The sequence below is a fragment of the Glycine max genome, chromosome 2 (assembly GCF_000004515.6).
Source record: "Glycine max cultivar Williams 82 chromosome 2, Glycine_max_v4.0, whole genome shotgun sequence".
Lineage (NCBI taxonomy): Eukaryota > Viridiplantae > Streptophyta > Magnoliopsida > Fabales > Fabaceae > Glycine > Glycine max.
Window position 1 is genome coordinate 45,608,006 of NC_016089.4, and position 20,455 is coordinate 45,628,460.

General features: G+C 33.0%; 3 protein-coding genes and 1 pseudogene across 3 annotated transcripts; 1 reads left to right on the forward strand and 3 right to left on the reverse strand.

Annotated features, from left to right (window-relative positions):
- The first annotated feature begins 870 nt into the window (after positions 1–870).
- LOC100807302 (protein phosphatase 2C 37) lies at positions 871–3,017 on the forward strand. The gene is made up of 4 exons (XM_003519309.5): positions 871–1,543; positions 1,637–1,951; positions 2,157–2,262; positions 2,367–3,017. The coding sequence occupies exons 1-4, from the start codon at positions 1,079–1,081 to the stop codon at positions 2,702–2,704; spliced, it is 1,224 nt and encodes a 407-aa protein (XP_003519357.1). The 5' UTR covers positions 871–1,078; the 3' UTR covers positions 2,705–3,017.
- A 1,403-nt stretch (positions 3,018–4,420) lies between these two features.
- LOC100812305 (uncharacterized) lies at positions 4,421–6,998 on the reverse strand (annotated as a pseudogene).
- Positions 6,999–8,436: 1,438 nt separating this feature from the next.
- LOC100812848 (probable methyltransferase PMT11) lies at positions 8,437–13,195 on the reverse strand. The gene is made up of 9 exons (XM_003518346.5): positions 12,434–13,195; positions 11,692–11,841; positions 11,326–11,596; positions 11,096–11,206; positions 10,794–10,953; positions 10,023–10,280; positions 9,811–9,933; positions 9,628–9,705; positions 8,437–9,080 (listed from the first exon to the last, which is right to left on the reverse strand). Exons 1-9 carry the CDS (start codon positions 13,055–13,057, stop codon positions 8,879–8,881), a joined length of 1,977 nt encoding a protein of 658 aa, XP_003518394.1. The 5' UTR covers positions 13,058–13,195; the 3' UTR covers positions 8,437–8,878.
- An 82-nt stretch (positions 13,196–13,277) lies between these two features.
- On the reverse strand, positions 13,278–19,603 carry LOC121174311 (uncharacterized; the record flags this gene model as incomplete). The annotated part of the gene is made up of 2 exons (XM_041013388.1): positions 19,410–19,603; positions 13,278–13,314 (listed from the first exon to the last, which is right to left on the reverse strand). Coding segments are annotated over exons 1-2 (231 nt in total), but the record flags the coding sequence as incomplete, so codon positions are not given.
- Between the last annotated feature and the right edge of the window lie 852 nt (positions 19,604–20,455).

Here is a 20,455-nt window from a genome sequence, read left to right on the forward strand (position 1 = left end):
CTAGAGTGAGATTATTTTTAATGAAAATACCTATAGTCTATATTAGAAAAAATAATTTAGATTTTATGATTGAAAAAATATGATTAAAAGAATTTTTTTTGTTAAGATTTATTTGGTAGAATAGAAAAAGTAAATAAAAGATGAGATGGTAAAAATAGAAAATGTATTAGTTTAAGAGATATTTATTTTCATCTTCTAGAAATAAAAGACAAAGAAAGTAGTGAAATATTTTTTTTATAATAATTTTCTCTTTCAATTTATATTCAATGAAAAGTAAAACTTACTCAAATTAATAATTTTTAATTAACGATAAATAAAATATTAAAAAAAAGTGTCAGATAAATAAAGTGTCGCTAACCTTCCTAATAATATCATTGAATGCGGTAGACATGTTTCATAATAAAAATTCCAAATAAAAAGGATTTGAAAAGAAAATCCACGTATTGCCTTTTGGCTTAAAAACGAGATTGATATTTGAGTCTTTTTGTTTGCGAGCCGTCAACGATGGGAGATCAGAATCAGACAAGAATCTCGTATTCTACGATGTCGCCACGTGCTAGAATCCTCCGGTTGGTGTCAGAGTGAAAAGATAAAAAAATAAAATAAAAACGCGAAGGAAAAAATATTGAGCGGGTGAGAGAGAGAGAGTGTTGGTAAAGGACCACATGCGTGTCAGAAAAGGAACAAGTTTCGACCTACCGTGCGTCCTTCCGATTGGTCCACGTGTTGGATCAGAAAAGAAGGTACCCACGTGCCAGAATCATAGGTTGGGAGCGGTACGATGAAGGGCTGGGATTGCATCTGGGTATTAAATGGTTCGACGTCATTCCAACTGTATATGTCGGGTGGTGCCCGTGACGGTGACGGGCAGGTTGTGTGGCCCCCAGGTGACTGCCCCGTTGCCCCTCTTCAAAAGCTTCTCCTCCAACGCCATTTCAACCGATCCTGCGTTTCATCTCATATACTACTAACACCCTCAGAACCGTTCCCCACTTGCTTTTCAATTTTCTTTTTTTGCCCTTTTCGCCGCCCTCAAAGAGTTCAAGGATTTATACAATTAATAGTTTTTTAATTTGGAATGGCTGGAATTTGCTGTGGAGTTGTTGGAGAATCCGGAGAGACTTCTTCCTCTTCAATCGAACCCACCTCGCGCCCCTCCGCTCGCCGGAGTTTGGACCTTTTGCCTTTGAGATACATAGCTGCTGACGTGTCAGTCCCGGCGCCGGAGAACAGCCGGAAGCGCCAGAAGCTGGATCGGTGCGTTTCTTCCGCAAGGGAGTGCGAAAACGCGGTTCAGAGTTCCAAATCGAAGGTAGCTAAGGCTGTTCGGAATCGTTCTTCCAAGATTCTTACGTTGGACTCGACAAGTCCAACAGTTTACGAGGGGTGTCTGAGGTATGGGGTAACGTCCGTTTGTGGAAGGCGGAGAGACATGGAAGACGCCGTTTCGGTCCGTCCATCGTTTTGCCAGGAAAATTTATCTCAAGATGATAAGAAAGAGTTTCATTTCTTCGCTGTCTTCGACGGCCACGGATGCTCACATGTAAATAAATTGAATTATAAATTCAAATTACTAATCCTTTTATTTTACTCCGATCTGGTTTTTTAATTAGTTTTTTTTTTCTTCTTTCTATAGGTGGCGACTATGTGTAAGGAGAGGTTACACGAAATAGTGAAGGAAGAGATTCACAAAGCGAAGGAGAATTTGGAATGGGAATCAACGATGAAGAAGTGTTTCGCGCGCATGGACGAAGAGGTTCTCAGGTGGAGCCAGAACAACGAGACTCCAAATTGCAGGTGCGAGCTTCAAACCCCGCACTGCGACGCCGTAGGCTCCACCGCTGTCGTCGCCGTCGTCACGCCAGAGAAAATCATCGTCGCCAACTGCGGCGATTCACGCGCCGTGCTTTGTCGCAACAAGGTAGCCGTCCCACTCTCCGACGATCACAAGGTAATAATAATAATTAAGAGTTTTCTTATTTCTTTTGTTTATAGGTTTGGGATCTGAATTGATATGGTTGGCGCGTTCTTGACACGCGCGAATGATTTGGGTTGATTGTGGTGGCTCCACTAACGGGTAGTGGAGGATAAAAAGTTGGTTCGTTTGTGTGGTCATGTGCACTAACTTTTTTGGTTCGGTTTTTGGTTTTGAGCAGCCGGACCGGCCCGACGAGTTGCTTCGGATCCAAGCCGCGGGAGGGCGCGTGATATATTGGGACCGGCCTAGAGTGCTTGGAGTGTTGGCTATGTCCAGAGCCATAGGTGAGTAATCCACAAACTTTTTTTTTTCTTTTAAAATACACGCGCGGCGTATTATAGCAGAGTGGACGGTTCTGGATTATTAATGTTGTGGTCGTGTTGTGCAGGGGACAATTATCTGAAACCGTATGTAATTTCGGAACCGGAGGTAACGGTAACGGAGCGGAGTGACAAGGATGAGTGTTTGATACTAGGGAGCGATGGGCTTTGGGACACGGTGCAGAACGACACCGCATGTAAGGTGGTGCGGATGTGTCTGAACGCGCAGAAGCCGGCGTCTCCGGTGAAGGAGATGGCGGTGGACTGCTCCGACAAGTCGTGCTCCGACGCCTCCATTCTTCTGACCAAATTGGCGTTGGTGAGGCAAAGCTCCGACAATGTTAGCGTGGTGGTGGTTGATTTGTGGAGAGACCAATCAATGGCAACAACAAAAGGAATTAATTAATTAAATTTTTAAAAAATGCTAATCAACCGCCCCAAACCTAAAATGGGAACTGTGCGTGGACACCCTTTGATTTTGTGGAATTTTGTTATTGACAAAAAAAGGGAAGAAAAATGAAGGGTGTTTACGTAGTGCTGATTCCATGTGATTGTAATTAAAATAGTAGGGTGAAATTTGTAATTTTCAGGATATTATCAACGAACCTTGGGAAATTTTAAGAGTAGTGTGTGAACCAAGAGGTAAATCAGGCTCTTGAGGCATCGTTGTTTTGGTTGTAATTAGATATATAATTGAAATTGAAATCAGCTTGGATCTATAATGTCGCCAATTTTGTTGTTTGGTTTCCATTTAAGAGGGAGGGGATGGACGTTTTTACTGTGGGGGGATCATTCAAGGGGATGAGAAAATATGAAATATGGGGCTTTACCCGAATGTTAAGAACCTAACACTTCTATTACGGTTTGTCTGTCATCCATGGTTATAAAAAATACGTCTATTGATACTTATAAAAGTAATTACATATAACATAGTGATGGGTTCAATTTGCGTTTTTATTTGGCAAGATTTATATAAAATTTCAGTTACTTTTAATTTAACAAAGAAAAATTAACGTTGTTTGGTATATAAAAAAGGCATTTTACTCTTATACTACTACCAGAATAGTTTAATAATATTACGTTTTGACACTCAACATCAATCAATTGATATTTTGAAAATAACAATTTCAGTACTCATAAAGCTGTTGGCAATGGTTGTGCTTTGTAGAATGTTGAAAAATCAAGCCATACATACGAAATTACGATTTACGAATGATTGACATGGAATAAAAAACATTCATCTCTCATCGTTCTGCACAAATATAACTAACTGTGATGCTTCTATAATCTGAACTTGCCTCTGCATTTATTATCTGCTTACAAGTAGAGATGTAGATTTTAATAGCAGTCTTGTTGATCCAGTTACATTTTGTATTTTGACTGACTTTGGTACCTCGTCAGTTCTAACCACAAGACTATCACTTGGATTAAGAAAGAAGTTGAGATCTTCAAACTATGATTATAGTTGGTCTTTTGGTTCTTTTTTTAGAGTTATGCATTGAGAATCACCACTTGCAGTTCATAAAAATTGTGAGCAATTGGGCTAGAGCACAACGAGTAGGATGAAAACGATTGTATTAATATGATGGCTTTTTTTTTTATAACAGATTTCAAGTAGTAGACCAATTTCAATGTGGTACCTTTGAAATCCATGTGAAGGACCTAGCGATTTTATAGTACTGTGACTCTGAGCATATTTAACATAGAAACCAAACTATTCAAACGGGCAGTTACAGATATTGATGCTGAACTTGTCCATGTTTATATAAATCATCTTCCTGCTATTATATTCTATTGCTGGAATTTATACGGTTGCTCAAAATGCCCCGTGCATAGCGAAGATGTTATAACAATTAAACAGAAACGTTTGAGGAAAACTGAATGAAAGGAGTACATGAGAAAGATCTTTAAAAGAAAATTGGAAAATGCTTCAAGAAAGTCACATGGCATTTCGTTTGGATCAGATGAAATTGCTAAACGACTCAGTTAAGGGACAAGTTAGCCTTCAAGTCACAACTTGGGAATGTTGGTGCCCATCTAACCGTGCCAGTCTGAAGTGTTTTCTGCGCTTTCATTGTACTTATGCATTGAAAATTGAGGTTAACCTAAACACAAGTACAAATAAATAGAAATAGTTTTTCAAGTAATCCAAAATTGATGTTGTATACTTCATTCTTTTCAGCAACTAGGTAAGCATAAAGAAAAGTCACTGAAAATATTTCAGTCTACTCTATTTTCTCAACTTTAACAACATGATGGGAATTGAATAATGCTGAACCATCTAAAGACTTGTCAAAATCACTCATACAAAAGTACACAATACTATGGCCTCAACGGAAAAGGAAGATGTCTCAAACTCATGCACCAATTTCACCATCCAAAATTGCATGCCTAGTTAAAACAATCTCTTTAACAAGATTTCTGTAAGTGAATGGTCTAACAACCGCTCGCAAAAATAGCTCTGGAGGAATTTTGCTCTTCTTATTCCTTTTTCTCCATGGACCAACCCCAATATACTTCCACTCTTCTTGACTGACCTTTGCTTGCTTGCCTCTCAAGTCAGTTTCATCTCCATCTACTGAGTGCGCTGTTTCTTCCTCTTCTTTGTTCATCATAAATTGCTTCTTACTCAACTTCTTATTGAACTCAAGAGTCTTCTTTGCCAGATTTTCCATTGCTTCTCCACTACTTAATGCCTTTTGAAACTCCTCGTTCCAGTTAAAGTCCTTCTCATCCTCATCTGAAAGTGTATCCTCTTCCATGGCATGAAATTTTCCGTCTTTGCTTTCTTCCATGTCCATGACTAGATCTTGGTCTTCGTCACCATAATCATCAATCAAATCCTCTTCATCCTCATCCTCATCAGTAATGTTAGCATCACCATCACTGCCTTCATCCTCAATCCAATCTAGAATCTCAGTTTCGTCGGGATCATCAAAAGTAGCATCATCTTCTTCATCAGGAGCATCACAACCCAGCTCCATCTCATCCAACTTAGCCTTCCACTCTTTAGTATATGGATGTAACAATTCCACTGGATGATTCAACAGAAACTCCAAGCATTTTGACATTTTCTCATCACTCAATTTCTGATATGCATTCACCACATCATTGACAAGTGCCTTTTGATTTACCTTCACAATCTTACACAATCCACCAAAATAAGTACACAACTCAACACTACCATCATCATTCTCTAACTCAAAAAGAAAATCCTGTTCTGTTTTAGGATTAAGAAATGGAATTATTGGCTTGAAAAAGTCATCCTGTGGCTCAAACCTACACTGGAAGACTGGCTTCTTCACATATACAATATCAGGTCTCATCCATGCAGCACATTGCCCTATCGATGACCTAGCCTTGTTCCCAAGTCTGCCCATCAAATTCCACTAATCTAATCTCTGCTTGCCAGCTTCAAGTACTACTTCGCTAACTAACGTCCATTGCTGCCAAGGAAGCTCTGAAATTTTCCATCTTGGGTGCCTTACAAATACACAAAAATACTTTAATTTACTTTGATCCGGCCGCTTCAATTTTTCCCCATACTCTTCAGCCATTTCACCTTGTTCAATCTGCTCCCACTCCTCATGGTCCTTCACTTCACTGATTATTGTCACACACTCATCGGAGAACCGACCCCGAACTGGCTCGCCAACAACAACTCCACGCCAAGAGTAGGTCCATATTGACCATACTTGTACCAATCATACGGATGACGTAAATTTGGATCATCCTTCTCCATGAACCGGACCATTCGATCATAGCCAAGGCCAATTTGTTGGAGCTCATCCTCAGTGAAGTTATCGGGATAGTTTCCACCTCCCTTCGGGTTTTTCAGCATACTTCTTGCTTCTTGCCCTGTCATTGCGCTTCAACCGTCTCCAGAACTCGGCATTGCCTTCAATTCGACCGCTGGGTGAGCCATCACCACCGGACTTCTTGCTACGAGCAGCGTAAGACCTGAGGTCCCTTGTGCACCGTGAATTCCGCCCCAAAATTGAGAATTCACTAATTGGTTTATGGCTTTGGGAGAATGAAACAACTGCAAAGCGTTTCTGTGATCGGAATTTTAGGTTTAGGGTTTTTTGAAAAGGTTTAAGAGGAGAAAATTGAAGGTAAGTTGAAGATGGATTGAGTGTTGTTGGCAAGAATTCACTTCTAAAATGCATGAGGTCCATCTCAAAAAGCATTCGCTACCATCAACTAAACACCTAAACAATATCAACACAAATTAGTGTTTCACACTTGAAAAAGCGATAAATGTTACTCATCCAAACAATATCAGCACAAATTCAGTGTTTCAAGCTTAAAAAACTAAAATCATTACTCCTGGGTTGGCACATAAAGTATGAAAAATTGGCAAATTTAATCAACAAACTTAAATTAAAAAGAAGAAGGAAGAAATGTAATCAGAAAAAGGATCGTCTCCCCCAGCCGTTCAATTCTACTGCTATATGTAAACAAATGGATAAAACTCAGAAAATTCAACCCGTACCGTACTACACAGTGAAATTAAGTAAAAAGAGATTTTTTTTTTTGCAAAAACAAAAATGAAAAGTGGGGGTCAGCGGCGTAGAAGAAGTAGTACAGAGAGTGTACCATAATGTATAAGATTAAACTCACTGAGCGAGAGAAAGATAGTGAAAAACGAAGAAGGCGGCGTCGAAGTGTTTTGTTGCTACTAAACTAGAATGCTGAACAGGGCATCGGAACATGAAAAATTTTAAAAGATAAATAATAATAATAATTGTAAAAAATGATTTTTTTTATCAATTATAACATAATTTATTTTAAAGAATTGTTGTAGTTAAAATAAATAATTTATTATCTAAAACAGTTCTAATCAAAACAAACTTATACTAAATAAATTGTAGTTCTGCCACAACAGTTTGCTTTTGGTATTCCAGTCTTAAATAAATGCCTTTTATTCTTTTATTAAGTAAATAGTCAAAATTCTCAAATTATTCTAAAAAATACAGACGAGATTGTATTATATAAAACACATGATTATTTTAAACTAAAAATGTGATAAATAAATAAATAAATATGATAAATAGTTTTTGGTTCATGTCAAATATAAAACATAATACAATAATATCATCTAATTTGTTGTCTGAGATGTACTTAAAATTGAATAGAATTAAAATATATATTACTCTTATCTTACTAATACATCTTATCTTAGTCTAACATCTTAGTCACCAGAAGAGTCTTACCATATGAGTAATTATTCAAATCATTTATTTATAACTTCAACTAATGTTTAGCCGATCCTTTAAAAAAATAAAAAACTATTGTCCAACACACGTTTGTCTATAATTTATTAAATACAATAACGACACTTAGTTAGGTGCATGTAAATAGTAAGGGAAAACATAATGATCCAAAATCACTTGATAATTTCTTCTTAATTGTATTAAGCCTTTTCATGTACCTTTAATTTTTTCTCTATTGTATAAGTCATAATTGTAAAATATTCACGATGATTAATCTTCATAAAAAAAAATATAATTGATCATTTTTAATGAAATCTTTCTTCTTAATCATTTTTTTTCCATTTCCATTCACAAGAAATAGTCAATTTAAATACAAAAATGTTTATATTACACTGAACAATATTTTTTTCTTTTAAATTCTATTTAAATTTATTAAATTATACCTCTTTCATGATTTTAAATATTTCTAGTATTTTTTTTTACTTTCTAGTATACTCCTTATTTTTAAAAAACTTAAAAGCAACCCGCCCACCTTTGGTAATAAATGAAAATCGTGAAGCCTTGCCACACTTACTCTGTAAATAGCGTATTTTTCAACAAAAAGGAATAAATGCCCATCTTTTTGGTGTTACATTAGGATATTTAAAAAAAAAAAAAAAAACTTTTTCAGAAGATTTTAAATTAGGCCTTAAAATTCTTTTTTAGAACATGAAATAAAATCTTTTGTTGTCTAGAAAAAGAAAAAACATATCATGAAGTTGCATCACTTGCATGTCTGAGTTTAGCCAACGCAACTAGTTGCTTTGACGTCTGGAAGCATCGGAACTAGTACTAACAGAAAATCAAACATGTACATAGTATGCAATTCGATGAGGATGTGAGTAATGCATGAAACAAATTACGATTGGTTACAACAAACTAGTAAATAAGAAGCCATGGATTTATGATTATCCACGCTTATTTTCATAGCAAGTTTTCATAAAGTTAAAAAAACACTCAACAGATCTAGGAGTGAAATGGAGAAATCCCCAGTCACGAGAGATGGTGAGAAACAGAGTAGTTACCCGTTTTGATAATAATATCAAAATCCAGAGAAAGCCCGTTTAACTTAAATATGCCAGATGTTCGGCCTAAAAACTTTGTGATATGCAAATAAATTGATTTTATAAACAAGTTAAATGATGCACCCTCTATACCTACCCCATCTGCTCTGGCGATCTGATGTCAAGAACCAGCAGACAAAAACAAGAAAGTGTGATATTTACACTTGCATCGTCCTCCTATTCTTCTCTTCTAAAATGAGTGTGACCCTATTCTGTTGATTTCCCCATTGAAGAGATAAAAAACAAGTGAGCGAGTTTGCATTAACGAAGGCGCTTATCACAAACCAAGACCCTATAACTTGCACGAGGACCCTCAGCTGTATCTTGCAGTGACATTTGCCAGCCCATAGCCTTGCCAATCTCCATAAGCTCATCCATGATGGCAAGAGTATCACGGATGTATGCCCGTCCACCAGGCCTTAGTATTCGATCCATCTCAAGCATAATTGATGACAAATTGCATCTGACAAGAAAAAAAAATGCAACAATAGTATAATTTTCCGCAAAAGCACCAACAAGTTACAACATACAAAACCAAACACACAGTAAGCTTGAACAAGTTAGTTATGTGCAATAAGCATAGATGGAGTCATAATACATGGTCTAAACGAACAATGAAGTATGAAAATACAAATATAACTTATTTGTAGATGGACAAATTTTAGATGTATATTACTAAGGCATAACTGCATAAGTGTCTGAATTTAATGGCATCAGTATCTGCTTAATAGATTACTATGGCAAGGAAGGATGAGTAACAGATCGGATATTCAATCCATTTTACTCTGCTTAAGAGAAATAATATGTAGAGTAGAGGTATGCTTCCTATTCCTATGGACAACAGATCAAAAACAAAAATGAACGAACAGAAAAAGAGGTAAAAATCTGTCGAGCCATCTCACAGGTCAACCTGACATATTTTAAATATACCACTCATTTTTCATTTTTATCAATGCAAACACAAAATTACCCAGAAAAAGATAGAAGAGAGACAAGTGGAGAAAGTGTACCTTTTCTTCTCAACAGAAAGCAGATTTGCAGCATGCAGTAAATCATAGGTTCTCGGGTAGGTGTCAAATGGTTCACACCTGAATTAGAAATCATAGAGAAATATTACAACATTCTGACACGTTCACAAAATATTGGTACAGGTCATTTAGTATGTGTTTAATAAAATAAGCTCAATAAAATACCAGTCATGCATAACTCCAATCAGCCCACGGTCATATATGACAGGCAAGGTATTTGGACCACTAACAGGAACCACATTCATAACCCAACTGTCCATACTCTGATCAATCAATGCAGCTGCAAATCTGCAAAGCACTCAAATATATTAAAAATACTAATCAGAAAATCCCAAATTCATATTATAACAAGAAAGGGAATAGGATAAAGACAATACCCTCCAAAACCAGCTCTCATGTCCATAACATTTCTTAATCTCATCTTCTTCCAGCGTAAAACACGTACATAGCCTCCTATTATCTCACCCCAATATTTTGATTCTGCCCTAAAAAGCTCATTTCTGGATATGAAAGCATCAAATTTTATGCTTTGAAGCCTATCAGGTGGTGTATGCAAGCGTGCCGGCCATCGAGCAACATTTGCTCCATATCCATTCTCAGGCAATTGAGAGATGCATGATTTTAGATTAACATACCTAAATCAATCAAGCAAATAATGAAATCACCAATATTGGGGCTTGTAATTTTTTGATAAAACACTGATGCATGATAAGCTATCATGATTCCTGAAGCTTGACCCAAATTGTTCAATTATTAAAAATGATATAACTTATCATTAGGTTTTATTTTTCAATGGTGGGCAAAATGTTAAGGGTCCCTAATTTCAGTGCATGCTTTGGTAATTCACCTAAAAGGTAAACATTTTAAAGGAAATATATATTGAAAATAAATAAAAAATATTCATATAAATGCCTCAGTGAATTGTTGATCATGAACTTCTAGCTAGTGCAAAGTCTTCTCTATATTTAGTTTACCATCAAAACAAAATTTCAATTTATTTCCCTATAACCCAAAATAAAAATTGTAGTTCCTAATCTGAGAAGCTTTACCGCATAAGATGATGATAGTATGGAAATTTACATATGATCAATCTGTCATGGCATTAATCATATAATCATCTGTAAATCAGGAAGGCCAGAACACAATACCAAACATTGTCGAGGTCATCACTTGGGTCACACAGTGGTGGTTGAGTTCCTGCCTCACGGTTTAGATAGCAGCTATTGTCAGAAGGTTTCTGCCATATTGCGACATACCCATCTTTTTTCAATAACTTCCAGCATAGACGATTAGTAAGATTAAGCATCTCTGAAGATAACAAACAATTTGAAGGGTACACCATGTTAGAAAATGTTAACATTAATACCAAGGTACAAAACTAAGCGCAATCCTATTAACTACAGCTGAAAACTTAAATTAATTTATGAATGGAAATCAAGTTGAATGATACCTTTCCATTGTTCTTCTAAAACTTCCTCGTGTTTATAAACCGGTTGGGCAGCCCAAACAAAGTACCCTCCCGCCCTCAGCATCCTATTAACTTCAAGCAGCAAAATACCATCTGCACCACAAGTAAAAAACATACACAATAACTAGCTATTATTTTTCTCAGTAGGGAGAAAACTTATAACTAAATTCAACATGCACTCCCACTGGTCAATTAGCTGCTAGAGATCATACCATCTCGAGTCCAATTAATTCTACAGCGTGAACAATGTATCAAGTCAAAAGCTTGACTTGGATATAATAAACACCTAGTTGAAAATGCAGCCACCATTGCCGGCACACCACGCTCAAGAGCAAACTGGATCTGATTCTCATGAACATCCTTGGGAGCAACAGACATGGTTATGACATTTCGAGACAACAAGTATGCGCCAAAACTAGCTACACCACAGCCAACATCAAGAGCAACTCTTATATTTTGCCCAAACTTAATATCAGGAACCATCTACAAAACCATGACATAAAAACACCAGAATCATCAAAGAAGATGCACCTACACTTTCCTTAAAAGCAAAACCAAAGCATATAATATATACCAACCTCAGAAATATGGTCCAAGTATTGATCTGCTCCATGTATAAATTGCGTACCACCCCCAGGAAACCTAAACTTATCCTTGCCTCTGGTAATCCAGTTTTGACCCCCTTTATCTTCAACAAGACGAGGGTGAGGAACATTATTGTACCAAACCTACAAGAGCAAAACATAACAATAATAACATTACATTGAGAAACCAATGTACTAGCATCCCCACCCCACCAAAACAGAAAATCGAGTAAATTCTAAAATTTAGTCATAAAAATGTTACTTATTTAAGTGCATGCCTAGGAACCACTCTTTTTTTTTTTTTTAATAGAAAATAATCCTTTTAGTTTTTTCAAAAACTTTCTCAAAAAATCGAATATAAAATAAGAGTTTAATTTATATAGTGCCAATAAAAAATATTTGTATGGAGAGTGCCCTTGATACATTATTTAAGGAACTAAGAAAAGAAAGTGTTAATTGTGCAGATCATTGGAGAGCATTAAAAAAGTAATGGAAAGTGCAATCCCAATAAAAAGCTTTCTGATTGATTGACATTAGAATCCAATTAAAATAAGATAAGTGGTGATTTAAATGATGGTTTAAAGTTTATAGGATGACAATGCATGGAAATTAAACACGTAAAATTAAAAACAGTAAAGCATTGGCAGTAGTAGCAGTAGTTAATACATAAAGTGATTCAAACAAAGACGCACTAAATTAGTAGTAGTAGTTAGTTCCCAATGGATGAAATTGGTACCTCATCGCGGCTTCTGGGCCACGGAATAGGGGGACGGTATCCTTTAGGCCGCGGAACCAAGCAATTGAGTCGTTTCCCCTGTTCCGGACAATGCCTCTCGAAATTCTCCCCTCTCTGCGTCGACTTGAGTTTCCGAATGGCGTCGGCGTTGTCCAAACACGGTATATGCTCGCTCATGCTCCGCGGACAGATCCCGAACTTACTCACAGCGATTCTGGGAGAAGAGACGGAATCCTCGACGACGGTGTCGTTTCCCCAGTCTTCCGGTACTCCTTCCTCGAAGTGCCCGATCTCGAAGTCGTCGGACATGGTGCCGTTGTCGTTGAGGATCCCGAAGCGCTTGATCGTGTCGAGAAGCTCCGGCGGAGGGGGAGGTTGTTGGGAGGGGTTTGTTTTGGGGGTCTGGGCTTCGATTAGGGCGTTGACGTTGAAGAATTGGTTGAAGTTGGGGGATATGGTGACCTCGGCGGACGTGGTGGTGGTGGCGGCGGTGGTGGCGGAGAAGAAGATGAGCTGCTGGGAGGAGCTGTCGGAGAAGTGTTTGCCCACGAAAAAGAAAGTGACGAAGAGGAAGAAGAGTCCCATCTTGAGGAAATCGGCATTGCTGGAGACGGAGGCCTTCATGGTGGTTCGATTCGAATAAACTGAAACGCTATGGTTTCGAAGAAGAAAGTGATGAAATTGTGTGGTAGACTGATAGTGATGATAAACAATAAGAGTACCAATAATAAATGGGCGGCTGGGAACGAAAAAAGGTGAAATTTGTTTATGGTGAAAGAGTTGTAGTCAATTTAAATATAGATTCTCACTATGAAAATATCATTTATTCAACTATCACATTATTTATAATTTTTTTATTATACAGTTTATAGTGTTTTATACTCATATTTTTTTTAATTTATCATTTTTAATCTTTATCTTTAAAATAATTTTTAAAAATTTTATCTTTAAATTATCAATAATTTAATTTATTATCTTTTATCCTTATCTTTAAATTAAATTTCAATAATTTTATCCTTAAATTACCAATAACTAAAAATTATGATATATCATAATTTAAATTATTTATTATAAATTTAATATATAATTTATATATTCAAAAATATTATCATCAATTTTAATTATATAAAATTAAATACTTATCATATATCATGATTCATACATAGACTTAAAATCCTAATATGAATATGTTATTATCTTCAAAATCAAAGTATATTCTATTTTATTTTAAGATCAAATTTTATTATTTTAGAGTATTATTTTTATAACATCATTGTAATCTTTAAATTCAAATCAAATTCAATATTAATTTTAAATTTTTAAATGATTTTGATTTAATTTAAGTCCAATTTATTTTTATAATATTTTTGTACAATAAAGTGATTTTAATTTATATAATTAAATAATTGTGTATAAAAATATTTTTTTACAGTACATTTGTCAAAATTAAAATACTTAGTTATGAAATTGCTTTAATAAAATAACATTTACATGACAATATTTATTACATCACTTTTATTTCTTTTGACACATTTTCTTTTGTGTTTGTTTCCTAATAATTTTTTATTTGTGATTTGTTGGAACTAAAATAAAATTTTTTAATTTATTAAAAAACAAACACAAAATTTATTAATTTATTAGAGAGTAAAATAAAATATCAAGGACCAAAGATAAAATTATTATTTTACTAGAGACTCAAAATAAAGTAAAAATTTATTAGGGAGCAAAAACATAAATTGAGTATTTATTGATAATAAAAAATATATTTAAGCCTTGTTCTTTTATCAATTATATCCTTACTTGTTCTCTTATCTTCAATTAATTTATACATATATTGTGGAGTGGAAAGAGAAAGAAGTGAAATAGGAAACTTCACCACTATTTTATTATATGAAGAAAAAAAATAAATTGTATTTATTGGTTTCATGCACGCAGAAACACATATGAATGCACATCTATAATTTTCATAGTTGCCTGGTGATTTTAAATTCAACATAACCTTATGCCATCATTTAAATTATGTATCATAAATATAAATAGGCTCTCATCAATGTGGTACTTAGGTTCTTCTTAAATTTTTTAGACATTCAAAATAAAGAATCAACTTTTTGATAAATTTAGGAGGTTAAAATCCATCAAGTTTTAATCAACCAAGTAGCATCTCTAGCCTGGTATCTATCCAAATGAAAAGGAAGTTAGATAAGTGGGAAAATCTTTCACATTATTCGTCCAATTATGATATCATAAAAGGTTTTAATTAGGCATCGTTGCTCAATGTTTTTTCCATCTCTAATTAACTTGACTTCGTACAACATAAATTCAAGTATGATTATAAATCTCATCTAAAGAATACCCAAGATGACTTGGATTGACATAACAATGTTCTTTTGTCTCCAAATTATAGACATCATAATGTGTTCGAAATTCAACAGTCATCCTACACAATCCCTTGTGAAAAAAACAAGAGATGTTCAATAACAATATTTGTTTGTTTATGGCATTAGTATTGACATTGGTGGTGGATGCTTAGCTTTTGGCATCAGTATGGCAACAAGTATCAACATGGGGTGTAATGATGAACAACAACATCAATTGAAAAAACATTGTAAGGGCACGAAAGCGAAACTCCATATAAATAAAAGATATCTCTCAATTCATCTTAAACCAATTATTATTCATCTATCATTATACTTGCAGGCACTCGCACACACATGCACATCTATAACTTTATTAGTTGTCTTACGTCATACAACATGAACAACTATAAGTGGGTTCTTGAATTTTATGTCATTTTAAAAAAATGTATTATTTATTGATTTCCTCAGAGAGCGGCATCATTTATTCATACTTGATTTTAAAGAACATTTTTTCTTTATGAATAAATTCATCAATAATAAATGTTAAAAATTATAGAATTTGATCGAAATTATCACATTTTTTCTATTTTCATTTCTATTTAAATTTAATTTTCTATAATCAATTAATTCCTTCTCTCATTTTTTTTAGTTTTTCACAAGTACTCTCTTTAAAAGAAATTAGGTTGAGAAAAACAATCAAACACTAAATATAAACATCTTTTTTGTGATATAATCCTCTGTTTGATAAAAGTGTTACACATTTAATTATTATGAAGATGTGGATTCTGATATAAAATTGATGAAGGGAAAAAAGATTTAGACTAGAGTATATATTTTAGTAAAGGAGTTGGTGTGGACACAAATAGATCCCCTCACACAAAATAAATCAAAATTGAAATGTTTGGTTATTATAATGAAAATTGATAAGGACAAAGAAAAAACAACTGATATAGAATTCCAATCTATAAACACTATAATTTAAATGTAAAAGTAACATCTGATAAAAGGACCAAAGGTTAATACAACTTGAAGTAGAGGAGGAAGGAAAACCTTTCAAAATGCATGTTTTCTTATAAGACTGCAAAGTTAAACTAACAAAGGTTATGACAGTTATATCTGGAGTCGGCTTACAAAAAAACTAGGCCTAACCTTGATGCTTTAATGACATCACTTAATTTCTACTATTTTTTCTTTGGTTAAGTAGGAAAAAAATAACAAATGAATTACTTTTTACTTTGTTTATATATTTTGTTAAATAGGAAAAGATTGGTGTTTATTAGTGTTTAAAAGTCATTTGGCAAGGAATTACACAATAAAAAAATTTAAATGTTACCTTTTCTATTTAATATTTTTTATAATATGAAGTTATTATAATTTAAAAACATTCAATATAGAATTTAATCAAAAGATGAAAAAAGACAATGTAGCTCTTTATTTGTAATAACTCGTTCATATTTAATTTTGGTATTCGGTATTTAAAAGAGCTACAAAGGGAAAAAAGTGACGGAGACACTATCAACTATCAGCATAAGGTAAGATGATTTTATAAGAGACATGCATGAGTTTTGATTGGTGCATTGGATAGATCCACCCGTGTTTAATATTGAATTGAAAGTGAAAAGACAAAATACAATAAATAAAAAGATGAGTAACTTGTGAGTGTCCAACAAAACATCTCTTATTCTTTATTGTGTTTTCCTTGTGTGAGGGCCACATATCCCTTCTTGTATACCCCACTAGAATTTGTCTCACTGAATTAAATAAAATGTTTTTTGTTAATAAACTTATCATGTACACGTCAAAGTCATTGATTAAGTCAAACCTTAACGTTTGATTCTTCACAAAAAAATATGAATCAAATTCCTAACAATACCTCGGTGTGATTCTTGTTGAAGCATATGCTCGGGAGGGTGCAGGGCGGATGATTTCAAAATAGATTACCCATTCATTCGATAGAGTAGATCACCAAGATTTCGTAATTCATTATCGAACTTATTCCAATTCAATAAGAGATGTTAATATTATGTCTTGAATAGGACTTGAACCTCCACGCTCTCTAGCACGGGATTTTGAGTCTCGCATGTCTATCATTTCACCACCAAGACATCTTGAAAGTCAATTGTATTCTCTGAATATGATATCTATAGTGTGATGTATGGAATATATGACAAAGGTAGAATGTTAAAGTATTTTTGTTGATTGATAATGTCATATAGGCCCGAGGTTATTTCTACAAGAGAGAGATAACATCTATGAAAAGTCAATCCCGACCCCTTTTAGTTATATATACATTTTATTACAAGCTTTATAACTAAATAAGAACAAAATTTACTATCTTTCGAATTTTGATTTTTTTGAAACCCATTTAGATGAAAGAAGTAAATAATAAATTAATAAAATTATTTCTATCATATTATATTAAATACAATATTGATTATTTAAGTAATATATACTCATCAAGGTGAAACATTTGATGAATTTAAAGTTGAATATGTCTTTATTAGGTTCAATTTTTCTCATACTAAATATAGATCAAGAAAAAAAAAGTTAACATCATCAAATATAGATAATTGATGAAATAAATTTATTTCCAAAATAAATTAAAATAATATATATATATATATATATATATATATATATATATATTATTTGAGTTCTTAACAAAATAAATTCATATGATCCTTTTTATAATAAGCAAATAACTAATTCATTAAAACCAATAAAAATAATTAAATGTTAATTTTAATTAATGATGTCTTAAATTTTATTTTTATGTTAGGATTATTATGGACCAAATACTCTTTTCAGACTCAATCATTAGCTACAAAATAAATAAATGAATTAGTAGAATCAAATATAAGTAAATTAAAATCACTTTATTATACAAAAATATTATAAAAATAAAGTAGACTTAAATTAAATCAAAGTTATTTAAAAATGTAAATTAATATTAATTTGATTTAAATTTAAAGATTACAGTGATGTTATAAAAATAATATTCTAAAAATAATAAAATTTGATAGAACTTAAAATAAAATAGAATATACTGAGTTTGAAGATAATAACATATTCATAATTAGTATTTTAAGCCTATGCATGAATCATGATACATGATAAGTATTTAATTTTATATAATTAAAATTGATGATAATATTTTTGAATATATAAATTATTTTAAACTTATAATCAATAATTTAAAGTAGGACATATCATATTTTTTAGTTATTGGTAATTTAAGGGGAAAATTATTGAAATTTAGTTGAAAGATAAAAGATGATAAACTAAAGTATTGATAATTTAAGGATAAAATTTTTAAAATTTATTTTAAAAATAAAGATTAAAAAGATAAAAAAATATATAATATATGAAATATGAAGATAAAATACTATAAGCGACATAATAAAAAAACTATGAATAATATGATAGTTCAAACATTGTAGTTGGATAGGGATAATTTATATTTACATTCACTACTACAGTGTCTTCAAATTGTAGACATCATAATATACACAAACTTCAAAGTTCATCCTACACAATCACTTTATTATATCACATTGGTTCATAGATAAATTCATTGTGAATCAAAGTAAAACCTTCACCATCCTTTGATGAAAGTTTGCTTGAGAAGTTTTTATGGAGACTAGATCTTTGAGCTTCAATAAGGTCTTTCAATGGTGATTTTCAGTCATGGAGTTACAGTGGAAGATAAAGGAGAAGAGGTGAGAGGAGGCGTCATCCACTAGAGAATAAGTCATGGAAAGAGAAGCTTCACCACCAAGAGAGTGTATTGGATAAGAAGCTTGGAGAGGAAACTTCAATGAAAGAAGAGAATGAGAGAGAAAAAAGAAAGTGGTGTGAGGATGAAGGAAAGAGAGGGAGAGAAGTTAACTTTGAAGTGAAAAAATTAAGAGATGCTCAATAACAATATTTGTTTTTGGCATCAGTATTGACCACGGTGGTGGATGCTTCACTTTTGGCATCAGTCTGACAACATGTAGCAACGATATATAAATAAAAGATATCTCTCAATTCATCTTAAACCAATCACTATTCATTTATCATTGTAGGTGCACACACTCGCACACACATGTACATTTATAATTTTATTAGTTGTCTTATGTCATACAACATCATTCATAAACCGTCTTCGTTTAGGCATGACATACAACATCGTTCATTTTAAGCATGCTGATTTAGTAAAATTTCTTAGTGAGAAATGTCAGGAATATTACTTTTATGGATATACTTATTTTAATTGAGTGTAATTAAAAAAAAAAGGAATTCTAATTAACCAATAAAAAATATCCACAAGATTGAGTGTTTTTAACACTTTTTTTTCCTATTATGAAGGCAATGCTTCCCTTCATTTTCATGGATAAACTTCATGTAGGCCAATGTACCAAAAAGGCTCAAAAAAGTACTTGTTGAAAATCAACTTATGTGCAAAAGGTGGAGTAGTGAGGAAATAATTTATTGAATTAACCAATTTAGACCTCACAAGTAATAATATACCTTACTAGTTGAATAAAGTAGTATTTATAAACTACATTGAAATTTCTTGTTTATAGATAAGCCTTCAAACACCTTATTGCATTATATGCAGCAAGCTGGCTCAATACTTAGGCCAAAGAAAAGCACCCATAGCAAACTCTCTTTTGTAGGCCAAATCACCATGTGTAGGCAAGCCATATTCCTTGAGGAGTCGATCAAGCTTCCACTCGGGCATGTCCTGATAATCTTTTTGTGTGTATCTTGGGTAGTGTAGAGGCATCTGAAAGAATCCAACACTATTATTCTTTTGTGGGGTTTCCATATTCCTCTGTGCTTTCTCAATAGTTTTTCAAGTAGTTACTTATTGTTAACTACAATTTTTTTTATATATGTACTCAATGCTTTGAGGGAGTGTTAATAAATTAATGTCAGGTTCTATTGGCATGAGGGGTATCACATGAATGGGTTGGTGTACCTTCTCTCATGCATTAAGTTAGCAGCTTTAGTGTTTCATGACAAGTGTGCCCGTGTGCATGGGAGTGAATGAAAAGTTAACAGAAATAATAGAATAAAAGTTGTGTGTAACACTAAACAATTAAGCATTGCATTACAAATGCAACCAAAGGTCTTAACGAATGTTCATAATACAAATAGTGAATATTGGATCATCAATTAGAAGAAGTATGTATTGAGACTAACAATCTATTCTAGTGTGTAGTTGCTGAATTGCATAAAGATTGATGTAGAAATTAAAATGATTTTTATGTATTTCTAAGTAAATTTAATGATTAAAAATAATTATAATTTATGTATATAAAATTATATTGGTGTTTTTTTTCCGGAGTATTGTGCAATATTATATGTACATAAAATTATATAATTATAGAGAAAGATGAAATTAATCAATATTATTAGAATAATAACAAAGTTAATTATTGAACTTTTTTTCTAATTTTATAGTATATTCCAACCATTCACATATGAACAATTAAGATTTGAGAAGAAAAAAAAAAATTTAGTCAATAATAATAAGTGATACAATAAGAAGAAGAAAAATAATAATAATATTATAGTATTTAATATACAAAGATGTCTATATTTCATGATTGAATAAGTAATTTATCACTAATTTTCAAGGCTTTGTGCCTTCCCGTTTGGTCATTCTCACTAGAAT